This window comes from Elgaria multicarinata, chromosome 12, assembly GCF_023053635.1.
Source record: "Elgaria multicarinata webbii isolate HBS135686 ecotype San Diego chromosome 12, rElgMul1.1.pri, whole genome shotgun sequence".
Classification (NCBI taxonomy): Eukaryota; Metazoa; Chordata; class Lepidosauria; order Squamata; family Anguidae; genus Elgaria; species Elgaria multicarinata.
In genome coordinates, this window is record NC_086182.1 from 5,834,179 (window position 1) to 5,859,210 (window position 25,032).

Consider the following 25,032-nt stretch of genomic DNA (forward strand, 5'->3'; position numbering starts at 1 on the left):
CTTTTGAGCTGCCATAAGCCCTGGTCAAGCAGGTTTTGGAAACAATAGAGCCACCTGCAATCGCGGTTTGACCAGAACTGATGGTGGGAACAGTGTCTGTATCTTATTACCACCATTAGTCCGGGGGTGAAAAGGGACCGTTTTCTCTCTCCAGCCAATGCTTCCTCATTTCCCTAATCTGTGCAGAGTCGTAGGCTCCAGATTTTCCGAAGGGCAGATTCTGGATACGCCCATCGCATCGCTGGGAAGTATACCTTGAAAGAGGACTTCAAACGCTCCCAGCCTGGCACTCCTGCTGGTTCAGAATTAGCTTCGTTTGAAAAGAAAACCAGGCCCATAAATAGCGCCACAGCTAAAATAACACGTCTATCGTGAGCGGCGAAAAGAATAGAAAGGAGCAGAAGTTCTGGGAGCCGAGCAGCTGCCTTGACCAAAAATAGCAGCAAGTTTTATAACTCCGGAAAATTTAAGACAAACAAACGCAAAGCGTTTTCTTTCTTTTCTTTTCTTTTCCACCCCCTCTTCAGCCGAGGGAGTGTGAGAGCGAAAATTTGTGCTGTTCTGTTTTCCTGGAAACAGCCTCTCGTGTTCTCACACATCTCCAGCGCTCTGACCAAGTTGGCGGTCTGCCCAGTAACCAAACAGAATACACTCAGCATCCCTCTTTAAGCTGAACAAGCTGGTTACTCTTCGGAGCTAATAAATTGCCTCCAACCACAAAACAGGCCTTGACGGGATTGAGCAGCCGCCAGTGGCGGCTGGTGGCTCCGACGTCAGTGGGGCGGTGAATCCGCTCCGAGTTTCAGTCAGAACCCGCCAGAACTCTAAACCCGGAGCGGTTCTGACTGAAACACGGAGCGGATTTACCACCCACTGGCAGCACCCCTCTTGGTGTGTGGTGGGTGAAAGGAGTCCATCCGTTTTCTGCATGTCTTGCATGCAGAATGTATGTTTAGGAAAAAGGCTTATTTCCCATGCTCCCCGTTCCTGATGAAAAGCACTCGACGCGGCCACCATCAAAGCAGTATCAAAGAACCTAAAAACTAAGACTGAGTTGAAAGTACGGGTTCAGTCATTTCCTTTAAGCGATCTTTGAGTGTTTTTGTTTTGCTCAGTGTTTTCATGGCTTTCTCTTGGCATGCGTCGCTGCTGCTGGGTTTAGCTGTGACTGGATCGAATTGTATTCTAAATGTGGTGCGTTTTATTGTTTCCTAACTCTTGTGAGCTGACTTGAGAGGTGTTGGGTGTTTTTTACTCTGATCGATGGGGCCTAAATGTATTCCACGTTATTTCAGCTCAAAATTGAGAGCTACATTTATGTTTGTGCATTTATAAATGTATGCCCCCCCCCATCACCCCAACCACCCCAAGCTTAATTTATTTTACTGCTGCTGCTAAAATCTTACCACGGTCCTGGTGGCCGCCAAATATTTTTTTACCCAGCTCTGAATTCTCTGACCTCTTCCAAGCTTTGCTACCTGATCATAGAATCATAGAATAGCAGAGTTGGAAGGGGCCTACAAGGCCATCGAGTCCAACCCCCTGCTCAATGCAGGAATCCACCCTCAAGCATCCCTGACTGATGGTTGTCCAGCTGCCTCTTGAAGGCCTCTAGGGTGGGAGAGCCCACAACCTCCCTAGGTAACTGGTTCTATTGTCGTACTGCTCTAACAAGTCAGGAAGTTTTTCCTGATGTCCAGGCGGAATCTCGCTTCCTGTAATTTCAACTTCTGTGTCCTGCATTCTGGGAGGATCGAGAAGAGATCCTGGCCGTCCCCTGTGTGAGAACCTTTCAAGTATTTGAAGAGTGCTCTCATGTCTCCCCTCAATCTTCTCTTCTCCAGGCTAAACATGCCCAGTTCTTTCAGTCTCTCTTCATAGGGCTTTGTTTCCAGACCCCTGATCATCCTGGTCGCCCTCCTCTGAACATGCTCCAGCTTGTCTTGATCTCCTTTCAGCTGGGATTGAACCCGGGGCCGTCTCCATGCAAAGCAGGTGTTTTGCCGCTGAGCTCTTACCCTCCTCCCTGAAACAGGGCAGATGCACTTGAAGTTGTTGGGCACGAGGACGGTGGCGGACTGCGTCCGCCTTCTGGTGCAGCCCTCGCTGCGCTCTCCAGAGAAACATGCTCCTTGATATTCTCTTCCCCTGCTAATTGACTCAGGGGTTGCAGGTCACGAGTTCCAGTGCTCTGGCTTATGCAGCTGTTCAAAATGAAAACAGGGTCCCATCTGTTTTCTGTTTGTACCAGAGCTAATGATTTTGATCCCGTAAGAAGCAGATTGCTTTAAATTTAGGAATTGGCTTAAAAGCTGCCCCATTTGAAGCTGCTTTGCAGAGACAGGGTGATTGGGTGGACCAGGACTGGGAGTGAGCAGAGCTTGAGGTGGCATCTGGGGTGTGTGTGTTAAGGGATAGGCTGCCTAATGGTTAGTGGCGGAGCCGTTTCTGACGGAGCGAGACAGCTGGCTCAGGAGGCAAACTTCTGGCACCATGAAACGGGCAACAAGTAGCTTTTTATTTGTTTCGTTAGTTTTGCACGTGGGTTGCTTGTTTGTGCCCTAACTCTCAGGTCTGTACATTGCCATGTGTTTGGTTTTTAAAACTGATGGTTTTTTGGGGGGTCACTTTACAATGCTTGAAGAGGGGATGAAGGGCCAGGGCTGAAGCTTAGTGTTGCAGCGCAAGTTTTATAGGCAGAAAATCATCCAAGTCCCTCCTCCAGGTGCCTCCTCCGAGCGAGGCTTGGAAAGTGGCAGCAAGGGAGAGGGCCTTCTCTGGGGTGGCCCCCTGATTACGGAACCATCTCCCCAATGAGGCCTGCCTGGGGCCAACACAGGTATCAGCAGCAGGTTAAGACCTTCCTCTTCTGTCAGGCATTTGGCAGCACATGGTGAGGTTTTAATCAGGTCTTGATTTTTTTTCTTATTGTTGCTTGTTTAAATTGCGTTTCGGTGTATGTGTGTGCTCTGTCTGTTTATATGTTTGTATGTAAATGGTTTTTATAAAGTATTTTTAAGGTTTTAATCCAGAGAGCTTTGGCTATTGGGCGGTATAGAAATATAATACTGTAAATAGATGAAATGAACAAAATCCCAGGTTCATTTCCAGCAACTGTTTGGAGATGTCTGGAACTGAAGATCCCCCTCTCTAAGGCCCTGGAGAGCCACTGCCAGTCAGTGTAGAACCAGGGTGAGTAGAAGTTAGAACTCCGGATCTGTGGACTTCAACTCCCAGTCTTCCAGCATGGCTAATAGTCAGGAATGCTGAGAGCTGAAGTCCCAAACCTTTGGAGAACTACTTCCTGCCCATCCCTCGTATATATCGTTCTTCCCCAGCTGGGTGCCTCCAGATGTATTGGATACGACCCTATGACCCACATCCAGCATAGGCATACTGGCTGTGGGTGATGGGACTTGTAGTCCAGCACATCTGGAGGGCCCCAGATTGGGGAAAGCTGGTGTAGCCATCACAGCGGTAGATGTATCAATGGTCTGACTTGCTATAAAGCAGCTTCTCAAATCCTGTGGTGTCTTGAATAGCGCGCCTCGTCCCAGCAACGTATGACTTTACATGCTCCCTTTCCAGGTTTTGGAGAAGACCAATTGGATTTTCTGTCTCCAGCACCCACATGTTTGAGGACTACTGGCCAAGCATTTAGAATGCCGCATATTCTTCACTTAAGGGTTGAGGCACATGTATACCCCCAAGATGTATCAGTTTTAGACCTCTTTAAGTGCCATGGCTCCCCCCAAAGGCTTGTGGGTATTGTAGTTTGGTGAAGGTGCAGGAAATTGTCCACTGGAGATTTCTTCGGAGCCAGACCATCAGTCCATCCACCCAGTAGGGATGTTGGAAAAATCCGCAACGGAATCAAATGTGTTCGGATTGCAATGAATCCGATCCGCGGATCCCACAGCGGACCAGCTTTCCCCAAGTTGTGTGGTTTCCACGGAATTAGGCTAAAAATATACATTTTCTTGGTCAGCTAAAGCATGAAAATGTGCATGGGGTGGGATTTGTGAATTTGCGCAAATGCTAAATTGCTCAAGTGCAGGACTTGGGGAAAAATCAGTTTCTGTCCATGATTGGAAGGCAGAACCAAAGGCACCTGGCATTCCATGAAACACAGACGGAACGGCCTTTCCAAAATCCGCACATCGTTACTATCAGAATTCCCTACTTTGTGTGGTGTTGGCTTTCCTGGAAATCCAGGCAAAGAACGCTCTTTGCCATCCTTGGTGCTCAGGATCCTTCTGAGAGCAGATGGGGGCGGGGGGCAGTAATCCTGCATCCTTCTTCGCACAAGGTTGGTGCCCTCCCACTGAGCTACCGCTAGAGTCTTGCTCAAACGACATAGACCTGTTTATGTCTGTAGCAGCGCCTGCCGTTGTCCTTTGTGTGGGTGGGCTAGCTCTTGCTGGAGTCCTCCAAAAGTTTGCACTGCTGCCGGGCCGCGTTTCCAGCTTGGCTGTGCAGGGTTTCAGCGGCATCCAACAGCACCTTCTGCGCTCCTCCACTGAAATTGGTGAGTGCTTGACCGTGGGCCATTTCCCCCTCAGGAATCTCCAGCCACGAAGCCAGAGGGCCCCTCCGAGGCTGAGGAGAAGAGCCCTGCGGAGGAGTCCGGAGACGAGCAGACACCGAGCAGCGCGAAAGAGGAGGAGCAGACTTTCCTCGTCAACCTCTACAAGTTCATGAAGGAACGTCACACGCCCATCGAGAGGGTGCCTCATCTTGGCTTCAAGCAGAGTATGTCCTTTGCCTTCTTTTACGGGGAGCCCCCCTGCATTTTCAGATATCCTCTTCCTCCTTCAGGGTGTGTGTGTATGTATGAGGGCCGGCTCTGCCGTTAGGCAGAATGAGGTGGTTGCCTCAGGCGGCAGATGCTGGGAGGTGGCAGCAACGCGATGGCAGAGAGAGCTCTTCACCCTGCGGCCTCCCTGTGCCCTCTGAACTAGCCTGGTGTGTTCAGATGCAGTGGAAGATGATGTCCCAGGTTCTGTGTCGAAGACAGAGTTTTCTTCCTCTCCAGTCAGCTTTTGTACATGGAACGGGTGGGGTGGAGTGGTGGCATCTTGTTCTTCACCTCAGCTAGTGAAATGTCTGGGCCAGCTCTGGTGTGTGTGTATTTGTGAGGATGGATGTAATATTGAAGACACTTACAGGCACTCGTGCCATGGTAGCTGGCCACATCACGAGGCACACTCATGCTTAATGGTGCCATTTTGAGTGGCTTGCAGATTTTTAATCCTTTTGTCCCCAAACCTCTTTCCCCCAGCTTATTTTGTAGTTTGTGGTCAGGCCTGATCAAATGCCCATGTCTTGCTAAGAAAGCGCACACCTGTCCCCGAGCAATGCTATCCCTCAGACAGGTGATCCTGTCCCTTCCTTCGAGGATAGGGATGTGGGGAATGCTAACACAGGGGAGAGAGAGGTGTGTTTCACCTGGAAAGTGGAACGCCCGCCCTCCAGATTGAATGGGTGATCGCTTAGGGCAGGTCTGCCTGTGTTTGTGCATTGCTTGATTGCTTATAGCGAACAGGTGATGTGAAAACAGAAGGTTTTTTTCTCTCTCCTCTGCTCTAACCCACTGCATCTCTTTGCAGCCATAAGGACTAGCAGCTTATTCAAATCAAATGTTGGATTCTTGAGAAGCCGGGTTCTGCACCTAGACCTACATTCTTCTGTTTTTCTGTGCTTCCATGGAAATGCAGCACCTCTTACAGGCTGCACTTATGCCAAAGATCTTTATTGTGTCTTGCTACTCTAATTCCCTCTTTCTTTCTTCCTTTTAGTTAACCTATTTAAGATCTACAAAGTTGTGGAAAAGCTGGGAGCCTACGAACTGGTAAGGAAAAAGAACTTCTGCCTTACTATTTATTTATTTATTTATTTATTACATTTCTATACCGCCCAATAGCCGGAGCTCTCTGGGCAGTTCACAAAAATTAAAAACATTCAAAGTATAAAACAACACTATAAAACCATAATATAAAATACAATATAAAAGCTCAACCAGATAAAAACAGCAGCAATGCAAAATTACAAATTTAAAACACCAAGTTAAAATTTATTTATAGACTGTTAAAATGCTGGGAGAATAAAAAGGTCTTCACCTGGCGTCTAAAAGCATATAACGCAGGTGCCAAGCGAACCTCCTTAGGGAGCTCATTCCACAGCCGGGGTGCTAGAAGCGAGGTTGACACTTGTAGAAAACCTCTCCTAAAAATGTTTCGTAATTTTCAGTTTCCTTTCTGGAAAATGGGCGGAATAAAACTTTAAGGCTGGTGTTATGCCAACGTAAGTGGCACTTTGCAGAATAGGAAAAGCAAGAAACAAAACCAAAACCTGTTTGTAAGCCCCAAGGAGCTTACAAACCAAATATCATGCGAGCAAAATCTGTGAAAGACAGTAGAGCAGTTTGCGAACGGGCCATGCAAGGGCTGACACGCTGATACTGGGCCCGATTTGGGGCACGCTCCAGTTAGGGTAGCAGGAAGGTGCTTTCGTTCCTCAGCCCAAGAAACTGAGAATAATAATATAGTGCAAAACTGCCCGACCTGTGATGCATCATTCCAAATGTCAAACACCCAACGCAGCACCCCAGCCCTGTGTGCGACGGTCCCTTAGGGCCTGCTGCCTGCCTACATCTGAAAAAGCGAGGTGTTATTGAGCTTCGGGCAGGCTGTGGTGCAGGGCTGTGTTCCACCCGGTGGGTCACGGAGGCCAAAGGTCATGTCTTTATCTTGGAAAGATTTACATCGCCCTAGAAAGGTAGGATAGCATTCCACTCACCCCACCCCCCAATATTGCAGATGGGATTGGGGGTGTTGCCTGAGCCCCTGGGCACAATCAGGGCTCAGGTAAGATTTGAACTGGGGACGTCCCGACCGACCTTTTCGCTGCTGTGCTTTGCCCAGGTGTTAAGTTCATCAGAGGAGGGCCTTCTCTGTACTGCTCCAGTAAGAGAGATACATTAAACACCTGCAAAAAGAGGGGGCTTTCTCTGTGGTGGCTCCCAACTCTGGGATGCCCAGACCCGCGAGACCTACCTGGGGCCAATGCTGGACTCTTTTTGGTGCAAGGTGAAACCCTTTTTAATTGTACAGGCATTTGAAAACAAGCCATTTTAAAATATAGTTTTAGATTCAAGTTTGTGCCTTTTTACCTGATTGAAATAGTTTCATGCTTTTTGATCCGTTTGCTGGGGGAGGAGTTTGATGCTGAGTTCGTGCTGCGGGGCCCGACTTGATTTGTAGCAAGTCGGGCCACCTTGTGCGTTTTCTGGGAATTTTGCACTTTTTTTTAAGGTACTGCAATGTCTGCAAATTACGGCTGGAATTTCTGTAATTTGCACAGATTGCTTAGAAATGTATGCAAATTGCAGAACCTTAAAAAATGCAAAACATTTTCCAGAGTTTTGGGAGCAGCCTGCAGATCAGCTTGCAGATGCAAAGCGAGTAGTACATGCCACGGAACTCCATTGAGACAAAAAGAGACTGCTGGCTCCAGTGTCAGTGGGACGGTGAATCCGCTCCAGGTTTCAGTCAGAACCAGCACCTTGGCTAGCTCCTTTAGAGTTCTGGCTAAAACCTGGAGTGGATTCACTGGCCCACTGACCACCTCGGTGTTTTGTATTTGTGTTGTACCCCGCCTCGATCCAGAGGGAGAGGTGGGTACGAAATAAATAAATAAATGTATTATTATTACTATTACCTTGGATAGCTTCTTTAGAGTTCATTTCCCCACTGATATCGGAGCCACTGGCCTCCATTGTTACACACTTCATCTGGAGGCAGTGAGAGGATTTAAAACTTGATGCCTCTTACAGTCAAGATTCACCCGCCCCACTGACATCGGAGCCACCAGCCATGATTTGGCGGCAGAACAGATGGTGGGAGAAATGCCCCGGGTCAATCTCCAGTTAAACGGAGCCCCGTTAGGAGGGCCCAGTGGGACCTAGATGGTCAAGAGGCCGACCGAAAGGCTGCCCCGTTGGTTCCGCCAGTGCGCCTCCATGATTACAAACAGCATTTTGCATCTCCAACCTCGGATGTTTCCTCTCCTCGCTTCCTTCCTCCTATCAAGAGATTCGGACCCTACTGCTTCCATTCCGCCCCCTCTCTTTTCCAGTTGTGAATGTTTCTGCATTCTTCTGGCCAGTTCTCCTTCACCTCAAGTTTGCCTCTCAGGGCTTCACCTGCTGCTGCTCCTTCTTCTAGGTCACGGGAAGACGTCTTTGGAAGAACGTGTATGACATGTTGGGGGGCAGCCCGGGGAGCACCAGCGCTGCCACCTGCACCCGCAGGCATTACGAGAGGTACGGCGTCTTCCTGCTCGGTTTGCACCAGTCCTGCCGAGGAAGGAGGAGGGACAGGAGGCTTCTGTTTGGGACTGGGGTGGGGTGTCTGGGAAAGGCGATGGGTCCAAACATTTCCCCAAGGGGAAATACTCAGATTTTGTTCTTGGACGGAATGCTTTAAGTGGATTCCTGCATTGACCCGGGGGTTGGACTCGATGGCCTTATAGGCCCCTTCCAACTCTGCTATTCTGTGATTCTATGATTCTACAAATGAATAAAGCCTTGAGTCAAATACCGTTTTAATCAGCAGATCAATCAACGGATGCTTTAAAGAGCAAACCTATGGCTCCTGGGCGAGCGTCCCAGAGATGGCTCAGAAAACCCCTTCCTAGGTCAGAGACAGCACTCGGAAGAGGGAGTCTGAAACCTATTTATTTATTTATTGTATTTGTTGCATTTTTATACCGCCCAATAGCCGAAGCTCCCTGGGCGGTTCACAAAAATTAAAACCATTCAAAGTATAAAACAAACAGTATAAAAACATGATATGAAATACAATATCAAAGCACAACCAGGGTAAAATCAGCAGCAGTGCAGAAATACAAATTTAAAACAGCAAAGTTAAAATTGAATTTATAGACCGTTAAAATGCTGAGAGAATAAAAAGGTCTTCACCTGGCGTCTGAAAGCATATAACATAGGTGCCAAGCGAACTTCTTTAGGGAGCTCATTCCACAGCCGGGGGGCCACAGCAGAGAAGGCCCTGCTCCTGGTAGCCGCCTGCCTCACTTCCTTTGGCAGGGGCTCGCGGAGAAGGACCCCTGAGGATGACCTTAGGATCCGGGCAGGTACGTATGGGAGGAGGCGTTCTTTCAGATAGCCTAGCCCCAAACCTACCCCCTGAGCTCTCGCAGCTGGCGTGGAGAGAACCCTGTGGACCGTTTGGCCGAGGTCAGGAAATCCGAGGTCGGAAAATCAGTCTTGGAGAAGGGAAAAGGGGCGTTCTGGTGGGTAGGGGTGGGGGTAGGTGTTGTGGAGACCACAGACCGGGATATGATTTCTCCTGAGCCTCCTCCAGCCTCCTTTCGTCTGCCTCCAAAGCACCCTTTCTGGATGGGCCGAAAAGCAGATCAGAAGATGGAGAGGCAAATATCAACTCTGCCGTTCTTCCCACCCTGCTGGTTTCAGCCCGGCTAGATCTAGGAAACTCACACTCCTCCTAGTTCGGGGCCTTCCAAGCAGCGAGGACGTGGTCCGTAGGATTGCGCCCTTAGTTGGTGAATAGGTTTGTAGGCGTGTTAATGTATGAATGAAGACAGTTTTTAGTGGTGGGTTTGCGAATTTTGTGCTCATTTTCAGGTTGCTTTGCTTCTGGTGGGTGTTACACTATTAGTGATTTGAAAAGGAACTTACTGCAGAGGCCCGCGGTCTCTGAAAATCAATAGTTTTGGTTGATGAGATTGGAGGCCTCCTCCAACATCTCCTGGCAACATGCTGATTTTGATTTAAATGGAATTAACTGCTCAGTTCAAACGAAGCTGGCGGCTCTCCGAGAAAAAGGACGCAGAAGCATCTCGTTTTGGCTTGTTCTGCTTTTGGCATCTTTTGTTTTGATTTCAAGATTAGGAGGTTTTATAGCGTTTCGGTTTTCTTTTGGCAAGGAAATAGATGTTAGCGGAAAGAGAAAAGTGGGTGAAAGAAAGGGTGGGATTATACCAAAACGGGGGTTTCCGCTGGACCACTTTGGACCAGTGGAGGCAGGTGGCTCAGATGTCAGTGGGGTGGTAGATCCGCTCCGGGTTTCCAAGGGGCTTCTGGGGCCCTTTAAGGCCCCCACTGGCATGGGGGTGCGGAAGAGAGAAACCCATTTTCCCCAAGGCTGTAGAAATTGCATATTTTCTCTCTTCACTCTGGCATTAGAGTGGCGGCAGAAAACATGCAATTTCTGCAGCCTTGGGGAAATTACGTATTTCCCCCTGTTGCGTTAATGGTGACTGCCATTAACACAGCAGGGGAAAAGGACAAAGGGGGCATAGGTCAGGGCGGAACTGTACCCAACCGCTCTTGGAAGCTTGGGAAAGGTTGGGCATGGGCCTGCCCCGGTACTGGGTGTGTCCGCCGGGGCCTGTGTGGGCCCAACGCAGGGGCCTCCACTGCCCTCGTGGGCCCAGGCGGATTTTCGCCTCAACGGCAGCTGCCCCGTTGGCTGATTCCGTGTGAAATTTCTCAACCGTGGATTTGCGGAGAACAAGCCTGCGTTGTTGTGGCGTGGAGCCATTTCAGTGTCTTGCTTTCAATTAGTGGGATGAAGATTCCGGGAAGCTTTTCTGGGCCACGGCTTCTTAGCTCACGGGCTTGGCATTTGCTTTGCAGGCTGGTCCTTCCGTACGTACGGCACCTGAAAGGCGAAGACGACAAACCCCTGCCCCCCATCAAGCCCCGGAAGCAGTACAAGGTGTCGAAGGAGTCGAAAGGGGACCAAGGGAGTGGCGGGGCGGAGAAGAAGAGAGCAAAGAAGGAGAAGCTGAGGGACCAGGTAAGGCATGCTCACCCAGGTATTTGGGGGGTGGGGGGGTTCAGGTGCGCAAACCTCCAGGTGGTTTGGATGTTGGGAACGGTAACCCCTTCCCTGTGATTTTTATTGATTCTGGCAATATTAAAAGCCAACAAACAAGTAAAAGTTTGAACACTTTTGGGGCTTGACTGCCCTCTGGTGGCTGACCAGGAATAAAAGCAAAAGCAAGGGGAGGAATACCGTATTTCTTCGATTCTAAGACACACTTTTTCCCCTAAATAAACAGCTCTAAAAATGGAGTGCGTCTTAGAATCGATGGTGTCTTAGAATCGAAGCAATATGGTAGATGCAAAAAGACTCTATCCTATTAAAAAAGAGTCTGAAACATCCATTCTCTCTAGCTTTATTGCTTTTAGAAAGCTGAGCAAGCAGGGCTTTATAAGATTGCATTGCAGGCTGATTGGGGCCTACAGCGCGCCCCGTGCAGCTCCGGCCCTCGTCAGCCGCGCCGGGAAGACACGCGGCTCCAAGAGTCAGGAGGCTCACCCCCCCCCAGCACCGGGTCCCCCCCCCCCCCACAGCCGCTGCGCTGGGAAGTGCGCGTCCCGCCTGGAACTCCTCACGCCCGCGGAAAAACCTGTGCCCAGAGGCTAGAGAAGTGCTGCTCCACCGAAGCTGCTCTCACGCGGCAGCTTCAGCTCCAGCCGTCTCTCTCCTCCTCGTGCAGGCAGGCCTCCAAAAGAGGAAGTTCCTGCAGCCACCGCGAGCCGTGCAAGCGAAGAGGAGCTGGGAGGGAAAGTGCCTGGTTTTTTGCTTGCCCCTAAGCCCCTCCCAGCCCAGTGGCACCAAAACCCAGCTCTTTCTAAGATATTTCTAAGAAATTTCTAAGAAATTCTACTCATAAAAGATATTCTAAGAATTTTTTTTTTCTTAGAGTCAAAGCTTTTTTTTTCTGTTGGTGGTACTGAAATTAGTGTGCGCCTTAGAATCGATGGCCTCTTACAATCGAAGAAATACGGTATAACCATATTTAGTTGGTGGCCTTACCCAATATTTATTTATATATTTATTTAATTTATTTACATTATTTATATGCCGCTCCCTAAAAGGTGTCGGAGTGGTAAACACCAAATAGAATAAAAAATAAAATAAAATAAAGCTCCATATTGTAAAAGAACAAATATTTCTTTTAAATCGTTAAATAATCCTTAGGGGTGCATGGATTATGTAGAGCCTATTCCGTCTGCATTTCGTGCATTGCGAGCTGCCTTTTATTCTGTTGTCCACTCATTGACGGAATTGGATTTTTTTTCCAGTTTCCCAAATTTCCCCAAATTCACATTTGTGAAAATTTAGACTTTAGAAAATGTGCGGATCCTCCAAAAATGTGCATTTTTTGCTTTCGTCTATTCAGTTTCAGTTGGTGTTTTTTGTTTCATGTATTTTTCTATGACTAAAAATTCGCGTAAAATTCCGGAAATGAAAAAAAGTGCCCCCGCGAGACTTAGGAGAAGCCGGTTTGCTATGGAATCTACAGGTTAGATTCATAGAAGACCAAACTCATTTGATTGCCTTACGACTTCCTCTGATATCCCTAACAACAAAGCTAAGCAAAGGAGTGGGGGGGGGGGTCAAAAGGAAGGGGCCCAAGTGGACTCCCCGGTCCCAAGCCTAATTCATCAGGCCATCTCCTAATAACTCTTCCATGCTTTGGGGTGGGAATCCAAGCCAAGCGGTTTGGATCAGAGGTGGGCAGACGCTTCGTTTGTGAGGTTTCCGGTTTTTTGCCAGGGCCTTGAAACTCACCAGCCAGAGACAAGTCGCTCGTGGGGTGTGCAGAGCCTGTCACAATATATGCAGATGCAGAATTATATGCAGATATATGCGGATATACAAATAGTTTCTAGCCTAGGCAAACCTGTTTTAGATGCACAGTCCTGTGGTTGTTTGTCATGGGGAGATCAGTGCCGGGATAGTCTTTGTATCCCAAGTGGGGTGAAACCTGCTGGGATGGGAAAAGGAGTCCAATTTTCCTGCTCTATGCAGATAAGCGGAAGCAGTGGAGGCTGGTGGCTTGGATTTCGGTGGTCCTGTGATTCCATTCTGGGTTTCAGTCAGAACCAGGCAGAACTGTGAAGGAACTCAGAACCTTTGATATAGCTCCTTTAGAGTTCTGGCTGGTTCCGGCCGAAACCCAGAATGGAATCGCAGCCCCACCGAAATCCGAGCCACCAGCCTCTCCTGAGTGGAAGCACCAATTTCACCCCATGTTGCCTCCCCCTGTCTGGACAATGCCTCTCCCAGCCCCCACCTGTATGGTGAGCCTCTTTTTCATTGCAGGTTCTGCCGGAGACGCTGAAGCCTGATCCCGTCTCGGCCCCCAAGCCTGCCGGTGGCATTGAGCAGCCTCAGCCCCACGAGCAAGCCGAGGGCCGCCTCCCCCTTCCAAATGGCCGGGAGGTGCCCGAGAGCCAGCCCCTGGATGGCTGCCATGGCAACTGCAGGGCCCACGGCTGCTCTGAGGCCTACAAGCGGCTCTTCTCCAGCTTCTACTTCAAGGGGAACCACGGCATCATGTCACCCTTGGCCAAGAAGAAGCTGCTGGCTCAGGTGAGCAAGGACGAGTCCTTATACTGCCACGAGAAGCACCTCAGCCACTGCCCGGAATACACGAAGATCCGAATCCGAGACAGCCCTGGCTCGGACCCAGAGGCCGGTCCCAAGAATCCACTGGTCGGTCACCACCACCAGGAGACGCAGAAGCCGGGGCCGGAAGCAGATGCCTCCAGAGGCCCGGCAGGTTCCTCCCAGGTCTCGAAAGCCAATGAAGGAATGCCAAAGGTGTATCCGAGCCCCAGGGAGAGCCAGATGCCTCAGAAGGCAGACAGTGGAAGCTCTGTGGGTCTCCCGTCACCGGGCCCACTTATCTTCCGAGGCTATTTCCACACATCCAGAAGTGATGTCATGAAGCCCAAGAGCTGCCATCCTCTCCGAGGGCCCGTAGAATACTATCCTGGTTTCACGGACTTCTCAGAGTCCTGCTCTGCCTATCAGCCGCCCGGGAAGGATGCGCTGTTGGGCAGCCTGCCTCAGAACAAGCAGGAGGTCTCGGAAGACCAGCCCGAAGACCTCCGCCGGAAGCCGAGTCAGCCCCTGCCCTGCTGGAGAGGGGACGCCCCTCCGTCCTCGGCCTTCCAGATAAGCAGCCCTGGCGGGAAGAGAGGCTCCTCCCCTTTCCCGCACGCCAAGGTCTCTTGGGTGCCCCCTGTGGCCAACCTGGCGAAGGTCAGTCCGCAGGTCCCAAAGAACGGAGGTCCGCCCATTCCTCAAGGCCAGGCCGGTGGCTCGGGTCCGAAGAAGCGAGCCTCGGAAGAGGACTCCTTCCTGCACGGCAAGAAGCTGAAGGCCGTTTCCCCCTTCGTCAAGGAAGTGGAATCCAACAGTGGGCGGGAGCGGAGTGGTTCCCCGGGCGGCCAGGCCGGACTGGCAAAGCCCAAGGCGACGGTGCCAACTTCGGGATTCCCCGTTGCTCCCGTGCCTCAGGTTCAGGACATGTACAAAGGGACAATGCTGCGACTCCCCGTGAACTTCGGCAGCCCGGGGGAGCATTTAAAGGGACAGCCGCCCTCGCTGGTCCCGTCTCTATCCATCAGCCCTTTTATTATCCCCGCCTTTCCGACCCCGTTACTGACTGCGTCCGTTCAGCCCTCCGACCTCTGCCAGCCGCTGGGTACGACCCTGGTTCACTACCCCACCTCTTACGACAGCGCTCTACGCCACCGGCTGTACCCGGTCTCGACGTGGCACAGCCAGCCCGCCTACGCCGCTCCCCACGTGCCGGCCTTCCACCGGAACACCAAGCTGTAGCCGCCCTCCGTGGGCCTCCAGAGACATGTCGCGTTTTGGACAAGGCCCGAAACGGCATGCGAACTGCAGCTGGGCTGCACTTCTGCGTTTTGACTGTCCTCTTTCAGGCGCTTTCTCCTTTTCTTTTCTTTTTGGAAAAGCAGCAGGATGCTACAATCAGGAACATATAATCTTCTCTCTCTTTTTTTTAACTCTTTGAACCGTCTTTGTATTTGGTATGGTATGCAAATGACTTGTGCTTAAAAAAAAAATAACCCCAGTAGGGAACAAAGTTCATATAAACAGAGATTTATATCTGTGGTAGTGCTGGACCGGATTCCTTTCTAATTCATCTATACTCTCTAGGCGCAACAGAAGTTGCCGGTATGGGCCCGGGGGGGGGGGGCGTTTGTGCAAATGGGGGGGCACGTAAACCTCAACAAGTAAATGCTAACAGTTGCCAGCAAAGAGTTACCTTCTCTCCTGCATGGGGAGCTTCAAGGTTTGCTGGGGATCTCCAGGTGCCGTCCTGTACTGTAAAACCCCTCTGCCATTCCGGGGTCCCTTTCCTCATCCAAAACTTGCTTCGTTTTGCCTCCTTGCTCACCCCAGTGCTTCAGCGTTCAGCAAGGAGGAGAAACGCTCCGCCTCCCCTCCACCCTCCCAATTCTGTAGGCAGAAATAGTGAAAGGATCCTGTTGAAGGGGCTTGTGCTGGGGCTAAGGCACTATTTCCTGAGCATCTCATGGCCCTAGCAGATTTCTCCTCTTCCTCAACCGCCCTGAATTAAGTTGGAAGCACATCACACCTTTCTACCCAAAATGGTTTACTCTTGAAGGGTTAATTCAAATGCAACACTCCCAAGTGCAAGGAATCTAGCCACGGTGCACTGGAACTGTAGTTGGCTTTCTATACAAAATTTATAATACCGTATTTCTTCGGTTCTAAGACGCCATCGATTGTAAGACGCACACTAATTTCAGTACCACCAACAGAAAAAAGCTTTGATTCTAAGAAATAATAAACGCACCCGCGATTCTAAGACGCACCCTGTTTTTAGAGATGTTTATATGGGAAAAAAGTGTGTCTTAGAATCGAAGAAATACGGTAATAGATAGTACAATTTAACTCTAATTATTTGAAATAGTTATATGAACAGCCAATAGGTTTTGAAAAACAATATCAATAAAGGTCTTCTCAGTCAATTTTGCAAAAGCGTTATACTAGGCGATCTACAGTTGTATCTGGCCGTCTACGAGTTTTTACGAACCTCTGGGGAAACTCCATTTTGAGCAGGATGTCTCCCTCCGGTATTCAGATAGACTTAACTCAAACACTTTTCATTTCTTTTTTAAAAAAGAGAAACTCATAACTATTTGTAAGGACTGATACTGTTGGAAAACCAATTTAACATGCTTAAATGACTGAATTACCAACAGTCTGCTGGTTGGTAAAGGCAAGACAGCCTTGGTTTTTTTTAGTAGGATAACTGTTTCTTCAGCGCACAGTTCCCAAAATGTCAAATACTCGTATGTCCAGTCACTAACACAGCAGTCTTGACTCTTGAAGGGTGTCAGGATGAAGAATAATTTGCTCCTACATGAGCAGCCGCCTTCCACTTGTTCCTGTATTAATTACAGATCACGGTTCTGGACTAGGATTACCCCCCCCACCCCCCAGCAAATGACTTAGATGTAGAAGCGGAAGAGCCAGGTTCCCACTGAATGATTCAGTTGCACCCAGTACACCAGGACAACAGTTGGCATCTGAGACTGATTAAAAAGTTTCCAGGGATTGGGATCCTGGCCCTCTGATAGTGGAGCGGCCTGATTCGCCTCTGACAAAGGTGGAGATGGATCGGGTCGGGGGGGGGGGGCTGCGGATTGAGGCGAAGCGGTTCACCTCGATCCGGACGCAGGTAAGTGGGGGGAGGAGGACTCACCTGGCGCCACGCCGCTGCCGCAGTCTGCACGGCCTCCTCTTCCAGCTTGAAGCTGGGACCTCAATTGAAGCCCACGATGGACTGCACTGGACACAGGTAAGGGGGCGGGGGGGAGTTTGGCTTACCTGGCTCCGCCGCAGTCCATGTGGCGACGGCGGTGGAGCCAGGTAAGGGGGCGGGGGGCTTACCTGCCTCCGTCGCGGGCTTCAACTGAGGGCCAGGCCTCAAAGCGGAAGCAGGCCTGGCCCTCAGTTGAAGCTCGCACCGGACCATGACGGAGCCAGGGAAGGGGGGGGGGGGAGTTTCACTTACCTGGCTCTGTTACCGCAAGAGGAGCCCACGACGGATCCCCCTGCCCCTTTACCTGGCTCCCTCCCCCCCCCGGCAAGTGGCAGCTGCCATTTTTATTTCCCATAAGTCTCCTGTGAATGATTCTAAGAACATAAGTGCCATGCTGGATCAGACTGAGGGCCCATCACAGTGGCCAACCAGATGTCAATGAGGGACCAACAAACCAGGGCATGATGAAACAGCACCTGGTGAAATTTCCTCTTCATCACAACAGTTAAAGCTGCAGGAGCCCTGCCCTCTTATGAATCTGGACACTCTAGCTATATTAGAATTATACTAGAGTGACCAGATATGAAAGAGGACAGGGCTCCTAAAGCTTTAACTGCTGTGATGAAGAGAGCATTTCACCAGGTGCTCCATGCATACAAACGACATCTGCTGAAATTCCCCCAACTGTTAAAGATACAGGAGCCCTGTCCTCCTTTTCATACGGTCACCCTAGCTGATTATAATTCGTGTAAGTACAATGAAATTTTTATTTTGAAAACCTGATACCATCAATGAGCAAATGATGGAATGAAAGATACGTGGCAATCCACAAAAGACAGGCAAGATGGATTTAACAGAAGCTGTTCATCCCATTTATTTATTTCATTTATATACCTCCCCATAGCTGAAGCTCTCTGGGTGGTTTACTAGCATCCCATACTCCCCCCCCCCCGCCACCTTCACTCTACAAGCGAGTGGTCCATCCAGCCATTTGGAACAAGGTATTAGGGCACAAGTCAAGATATGTGATGAATCGCGCTGTGAATCATAGAATCATAGAATAGCAGAGTTGGAAGGGGCCTACAAGGCCATGGAGTCCAACCCCCTGCTCAATGCAGGAATCCACCCGTGTGCACAAGGGGCCTCTCAAAATACTCCACCCCATCTGTGGGAAGAGAAATGGGACGGACTATTTCTCCGGCTTTCTCCCCGGGGGATTTCCCACAGGCAGGCATCACCATTGGCAAGGGTTGTAGAACAGCTTCTTTATTTTGGGGGTGGGGTGGGGTTTGAGGGTTGCGCTGCCATTGCAAGTGGTGTGTTGGCAGCCTGGCCCCCATTTTGCGTTCTCCACAATGTGCCATCTACCTAGCATCACTCCAGGGCATAGAGGGGAGGGAATGCAGCCACAGCAAAAGAATAATGGCTATAGTGCCCACCCCCCTTCCTCATTACGGACTGGCTACAGAGTAAAACTAACAAAACCCTGAACTTCCCAGATAAATAATTGTTTTGAGTAGCAATTTCAGGAAAGGATTTCTACTCTTGGGTAAAAGATGGAAGGGCTGCGGAGAGCTGGGCCTGTTCCACAGAACGGAGCGAAACACTTGTGGCTTTCAGGTGCAATTGGGCAAAACCAAACCAGTGTGATTAGACAGGGCTGCTCCGGGGTCCCCTTCCGGGCTCCCGCGGCCACCGGAACGAAATGCTGCAGAGGAACACTGCGTGTGATGGCATGGGAGGCTGCAACCTTGATGAAGCTCAGCGGGTCTAGGCCTGGTCAGTTTCTGGAAGGGTGACTACCTGGAAACCCCATGTACATTGATTCCTGCATTGAGCAGGGGGTTGGACTCGATGGCCTTGTAGGCCCCTTCCAACTCTATGATTCTATGATCTATGATCTAAGAAAATGTGGAGAAAATTCTGCAAAGTGTCCTTTTATTCTAGGAGGTAAGAAAAGAAAACAATCTCAGGAATTTCCTGAAAAATGTCTTGCCCCTTAAAGGGGCTTCCATTTTTCTGCCTCATTCCCAGGGCATTTTATAATTTATTTTGAAAGTGTGCTGCTGGTATTTTTGATGTTACCTAATCTATGCTGGGGGATGCACCTACAAGCATCCCAGACAGATGGCTGTCAAGGTCTCCAGCAAAGGAGAGTCCACCATCTCCTGAGGCTGTTTGCTCCGCTGTCAAACTGCTTTTACCTTTTAATGTTTAGCTGAAACCTGCTTCCTTGCAATCTCCCTCCGTTGAATCAAGTCCTGCCCTCTGGAGCAACACAGAACAAGCCCACTTCATCTTCTGCGGGGCAGCTATTCCGATACTTGAAGACTGCTGTGTTCTCTCCCCGGTCTTAATCTGTTGCTCGAACCCGCTGCACAACAGAGGATTTGTTTTGGGGTGTGCCGTTGCAAGCGCTGATTGGTGTGAATCAAGCTAGCTTATCAAATTACGGATTGGGTTCTTTGCTGTAAAGATACGTTCCCACTTTCCCTGTTTGGCACTCTCTTCACCATTAGATGGCAGTGTTTGCACTTGTATTTGTGTTGGAGAGACTGGATTTTGAACATTGTTATGGACGGGAGGGGGGGGGGAGATGGAACACCCGCTGAAAGTTTAGCCAGTCTCACCCCACCCCACCCCACCCCTGCCCATAACAATTTTCAAAATCTCCTTGCAATTGAACTAGGAAACAAAGAGAACACAATGTCAGCGGCCCTGTAACCAAGGCCTGGTTTTCCCAAACCTTTCTCTCCTTTGGGGAACAACCCATTTGGCGGGTCTCATCTGCAGCCTGCTTGAAATGAAAAGGAGTATAAAAAATAAGAGCAGTTCCGTGGTTTGCATGCCTTCCAATGAGCAGGGCCAGTGTCAGACTATTTTGCGCCCTAAGCAAGGCGAGCTACTTGCACCCCACCCCTCAAAATTGCCAACTTCGATTCAGCTGTTCAAGAAGAGTTTCTGCACTGTTATATTTTACTTTTATTGTTTTTTCTTAAAACAGCTAATTTGTATAAAACAGTGACCCTTAAAGGTCAGCACTGCGCCCCTCTGAGGTCTGCACCCTAGGCGGCTGCCTAATGGGCCTAATGGTAGCGCCGGCCCTGCCAGCATCAGACTTTGCAGAGGGAGATGGCAGGTGGTGAAAGCAGGGGAGAGGAGGAGTGGGGAGTGGAGGTCGGTGGTGCCCATGTCAGTGGGGCAGTGAATCCGCTCCAGGTTTCAAACAGAACTCTAAAGGAGTTCTTCATACCTCGGATAACCCCTTTAGAGGTCTGCCTGATACCTGCAGCAGATTCACTGCCCCACTGACATCGGAGCCACCGGTTCCCACTGCCTCCTTCCCAGCTCTCCCACACTGCTAAGGCTTGAGGGAATGGCTTTCACAGGCCTGCAACATGCTGCGCTGGGGATCAATTTACTTAGGGTGACCCTATGAAAAGGAGGACAGGGTGTGATATGTGGATGTAGATACCTTTAAGAGGCCTGTAGCTGCTAGTCTCCAGGTCCTCATCGAAGGCCTGGGCGGGGCCTCTGTTCCAGCCACTGGGTGGTGTGGGCCTTGCTACAGGGTTTTGGAGTGTCGCTGTTCTAGGAGGTTTTAGTAATAAAGGAATCCAGCAAGGAAAAGACTCTGAAGTTATTGCCGGGTAGTCTAGGGGCAAGTGGCAGGCTGAGCAGGTAAGCTCACCCGTATGGTCCCTATGCCTGAAGAATAGAATCATAGAATCATAGAATAGCAGAGTTGGAAGGGGCCTACAAGGCCATCGAGTCCAACCCCCTGCTCAGTGCAGGAATCCACCCTAAAGCATCCCTGACAGGTGGTTGTCCAGCTGCCTCTTGAAGGCCTCTAGTGTGGGAGAGCCCACAACCTCCCTAGGTAGCTGATTCCATTGTCGCACTGCTCTAACAGTCAGGAAGTTTTTCCTGATGTCCAGCCGGAATCTGGCTTCCTTTAACTTGAGCCCATTATTCCGTGTCCTGCACTCTGGGAGGATTGAGAAGAGATCCTGGCCCTCCTCTGTGTGACAACCTTTTAAGTATTTGAAGAGTGCTATCATGTCTCCCCTCAGTCTTCTCTTCTCCAGGCTAAACCTGCCCAGTTCTTTCAGTCTCTCTTCATAGGGCTTTGTTTCTAGACCTCTGATCATCCTGGTTGCCCTCTTCTAAACACGCTCCAGCTTGTCTGCATCCTTCTTGAATTGTGGAGCCCAGAACTGGACGCAATACTCTAGATGAGGCCTAACCAGGGCCGAATAGAGAGGAACCAGTACCTCACGTGATTTGGAAGCTATACTTCTATTAATGCAGCCCAAAATAGCATTTGCCTTTCTTGCAGCCATATCGCACTGTTGGCTCATATTCAGCTTGTGATCTACAACAATTCCAAGATCTTTCTCGTTTGTAGTATTGCTGAGCCAAGTGTCCCCCATCTTGTAACTGTGCATTTGGTTTCTATTCCCTAAATGTAGAACTTGGCATTTATCCCTATTAAATTTCATTCTGTTGTTTTCAGCCCAGCACTCCAGCCTATCAAGATCACTTTGAAGTTTGTTTCTGTCTTCCAGGGTATTAGTTATCCCACCCAATTTTGTGTCATCTGCAAATTTGATCAGCGTTCCCTGCACCTCCTCGTCCAAATCATTAATAAAAATGTTGAAGAGCACTGGGCCCAGGACTGAGCCCTGCGGCACCCCACTCGTTGCCTCTCCCCAGTTTGAGAAGGTTCCATTGATAAGTACTCTTTGAGTCCGATTCTGTAGCCAACTGTGGATCCACCTAATAGTTGTTCCATCCAGCCCACTTTTAGCTAGTTTGTTAATCAGAATGTCATGTGGTACTTTGTCAAAAGCTTTGCTGAAGTCAAGATATATGACGTCCACAGCATTCCCACAGTCCACAAGGGAGGTTATCCTATCAAAAAATGAGATCAAATTAGTCTGACAGGATTTGTTCCTGACAAATCCATGTTGGCTTCTAGTAATCACTGCATTGGTTTCAAGGTGTTTACAGATTGACTTCTTTATAATCTGCTCCAGAATTTTCCCAGGGATGGATGTCAGACTGACTGGTCTGTAGTTCCCAGGTTCCTCCTTTTTGCCCTTTTTGAAGATAGGGACAACGTTAGCCCTCCTCCAGTCATCCGGCACCTCACCCGTCTTCCATGATTTTGCAAAGATAATAGACAAAGGTTCTGAGAGTTCTTCTGCTAGCTCCTTCATTACTCTAGGATGCAGTTCATTGGGCCCTGGAGATTTGAACTCATTCAAGGAAATTAGGTGTTCTTTGACCATTTGTTTATCAATCTCAAACTGCAATCCTGCCCCCTCAAACTGCAATCCTGCCCCCTCAACTTCTGCTTCACTTTTTCCAGGGGGGTCATAGACCCGCTTTTGGGAGAAGACCGAGGCAAAGTAGGAATTGAGCACTTCAGCCTTTTGTTTGTCATCTGTTATCAATTTGCCATCCTCATTAAGCAGTTGAACCACCATTTCTTTCCTCTGTCTTTTACTACTCACGTATCTGAAGAAAGCCTTTTTATTGCTTTTAGCATCCCTCGCTAATCTCAGCTCATTCACAGCTTTAGCCTTCCTGACGCCATTTCGGCACTTCTGCGCCACTTGTCTGTACACTTCTTTTGTAGCCTGGCCTTCCTTCCACTTCCTATATGTATCCCTTTTTGTTTTCAGTTCATCAATAAGCTTTTTGTGGAGCCACATTGGTTTCTTCTGTTGTCTTCTATCTTTTCTCCTTGTTGGAATTGTTTGTAACTGTGCCTTTAAAATTTCATTTTTTAGATACTCCCACCCATCCTGCACTCCTTTTCTTTTTAGGCTCCCTTGCCATGGGACCTTACTTGTTATAGTTCTGAGTTTATTAAAATCAGCTTTCCTAAAATCCAGAGTACGTGTATGGCTACGCTCGACTTTTGTCTCCTTCATAATCAAGAATTCAAGTATGACGTGGTCACTTTCCCCCAGAGTTCCCGTAACTGCCACTTTATCCACTAAGTCATCCCTATTGGTCAATAACAAGTCAAGGATTGCCGATCCTCTAGTTCCTTCCACCACTTTCTGTAGGAGAAAGTTATCACCCATACATGTCAGTGTAAGGAATGGTGAGTTGTCTGAGGATGAGGACTCTGGGGATGAGCAGCCACAGGCGGGACCCAGTACCAGCTTGGCTGATCAACAGCCAGCAGAGGCCTCATCCAGTGCAGACTTAGAAGAGGAGCAAACAGACTTGTTACACGTGCCCTCGTTCAAACAGCAAAGGGCAGAGAAGGAGGCGTTACGTCGATCTAAGCGGATTGCTAATAAACGCCAGCTGAACAAGGAACAGCTGTGAGGCTGAGCTGGTGTATTTAGATAGCAGTCTGCAGACCAGGAAATTGTCAGAGCTTATCTGGTTTGCCTGGGAGAAGCTCTGGACCGTGTACCCGTGACCGTGCCGTGTTCCTGCCGTGTTGTATCGTTTTGGACTCTGGACTTCTTGGACCTCGTGACTCTCTCCTGCCCTTTGGAATCTGGACTGGCTTATGGATTTTCGTGACTCTCTCGTACCCTCACTGACATCTGGAATGCTTTATGGACTGCCTTTGTGTTTTGCGTAAGCAACCAGCAATTGCTCTATGTATTTCTGTTTCAGCTGTGTGACCAATACACCTTATTAGTTACTTCTTTAATTGCTGTGTTTGCTGTTTCTTGGCGTGCTTCCCAGTCTGGGCACTCTGCCCAAAGAGATAAGCAAAAGTGGCTGGTTTCAGACCGGCTTCTTCAGGACAGAATAAGCTCTGACCAACGTTTTACCAGCACTTTTTCTGTTAAGAAAAATAAGAATGGAAAACCTTTTGGAGCAGCAGAAGCAGTTAGCTACTCAGGTGATCCAGCTCACGCAATTAATCACCATGCTCCAAGCGCAAGTGAATCAGGCAACGGCTGCAGCTTCTCAGCCTCCGCCGCTGCCGCGTAGGAGTAAATGCTTTGCAACCATGCCAGAGAGGTTTTCCGGAGAAAGGGGAATGCTGGACACTTTTCTTGCAAACTGCAAATTGCATTTCAAGGTCCGCCCGGAGGATTTTGTTACAGATGGGCACAAAGTAGCTTTTATTGTGTCCTTATTGTCTGGGTCTGCAAGCAAATGGGTTACACCTTATCTCAATCAGGATAGCCCTTTGCTTGACAACCTGGATGCGTTTCTGAAAGAAATGACAGCCATCTGGGGAGATCCGGTGAAAGCAGAAACAGCTGAGCACTGCATAAGGGAGTTGCGTCAGGGAAAGGGGTCAGCGGCTGAATATGCTACTCAGTTTCGTCTCCTGGCACAAGACCTGACTTGGAATGACAGTGCACTTCAGTCACAGTTTCGTTATGGCCTGGCAGAGGAGCTGTTGGACGAATTGGCACGCTCAGCACCGCCTACATCATTGGCTCTGCTCATCGAACAGGCCACCCGGATGGATGCTCGCTTATCAGCTCGTCGTTTGGCACAAAAAGGAACAACAGGATGGAGAGTACAGCCAGTGGTGGAGCCAGCAGCAACACCTGCAGTCGTGGTCTCGCCCTGTACTGGGGAGGAGCCCATGCAGCTGGGAGCTGTAAGAGCACATCTCTCTGCGGCGGAGAAGCAGCGAAGGAGAGCGGCTGGCGTGTGCTTATATTGTGGACATGGGGGGCATTTTGCTCGAGTCTGCCCTGCCAAAGGACAGAAGGGGTCTTTGTCGGGAAACGGGACTTCCCAGGCTTAGGAGGGGTCGCTAGCCTGGGAATTTTGGGGGCAGAGGCAGGTGTGCCTCATGCAGAACCTAGAAAAGACCCTCTACTGGTCTCAGCAACGTTGTCAGAGGAGCACGCTCAGGGGTGTGCAGTGGGAGTTATGGTTGACTCTGGAGCATCCAGCAATTTTATGGACTGGGCATTTGCTTCCCAACACAATTTCACACTAGAGCCGCTGGCAGAGCCGAGGCAGGTGGAGACAATTGATGGGCGACTTTTAAAATCAGGGCCAGTTACACACCAGACCACTCTGTTGAGGCTGGAGATCCAGGGGCATGTGGAGCGCCTACGTTTCTATGTGGCAGCAGTACCACATTTTGCAGTGGTTTTGGGGATGCCATGGCTCACGCAGCATGATCCCCATATTTCATGGGGTCGGCGGGAAGTACTTTTTGCTTCACCCTATTGTCAAGAACATTGTTGGCCAGAGCAGGTGCAGGCAGCCGTGGCAGTGGTTCCAAGATCTGCGGCCGCAGATCTTCCAGCAAAGTATGCTGAATTTGCGGATGTTTTTGACAAAAAGGAGGCGGATAGGCTTCCACCGCATAGGCCATATGACTGCACCATTGATTTGTTACCAGGGGCCTCT

The 25,032-nt window shown here is 49.6% G+C and overlaps 1 protein-coding gene across 1 annotated transcript in view; it reads left to right on the top strand.

The window, feature by feature from the left end:
- The window catches only part of ARID5A (AT-rich interaction domain 5A), a 37,842-nt gene extending 22,865 nt beyond the window's left edge, over positions 1 to 14,977 (top strand). Inside the window, exons 3-7 of the mRNA XM_063138830.1 lie at positions 4,563 to 4,752; positions 5,799 to 5,851; positions 8,226 to 8,323; positions 10,679 to 10,841; positions 13,161 to 14,977. Coding sequence (XP_062994900.1) covers positions 4,563 to 4,752; positions 5,799 to 5,851; positions 8,226 to 8,323; positions 10,679 to 10,841; positions 13,161 to 14,687 — 2,031 coding nt within the window. The 3' untranslated portion in view covers positions 14,688 to 14,977. The remainder of the gene's footprint in view (positions 1 to 4,562; positions 4,753 to 5,798; positions 5,852 to 8,225; positions 8,324 to 10,678; positions 10,842 to 13,160) is intronic.
- The last annotated feature ends 10,055 nt before the right edge of the window (positions 14,978 to 25,032 follow it).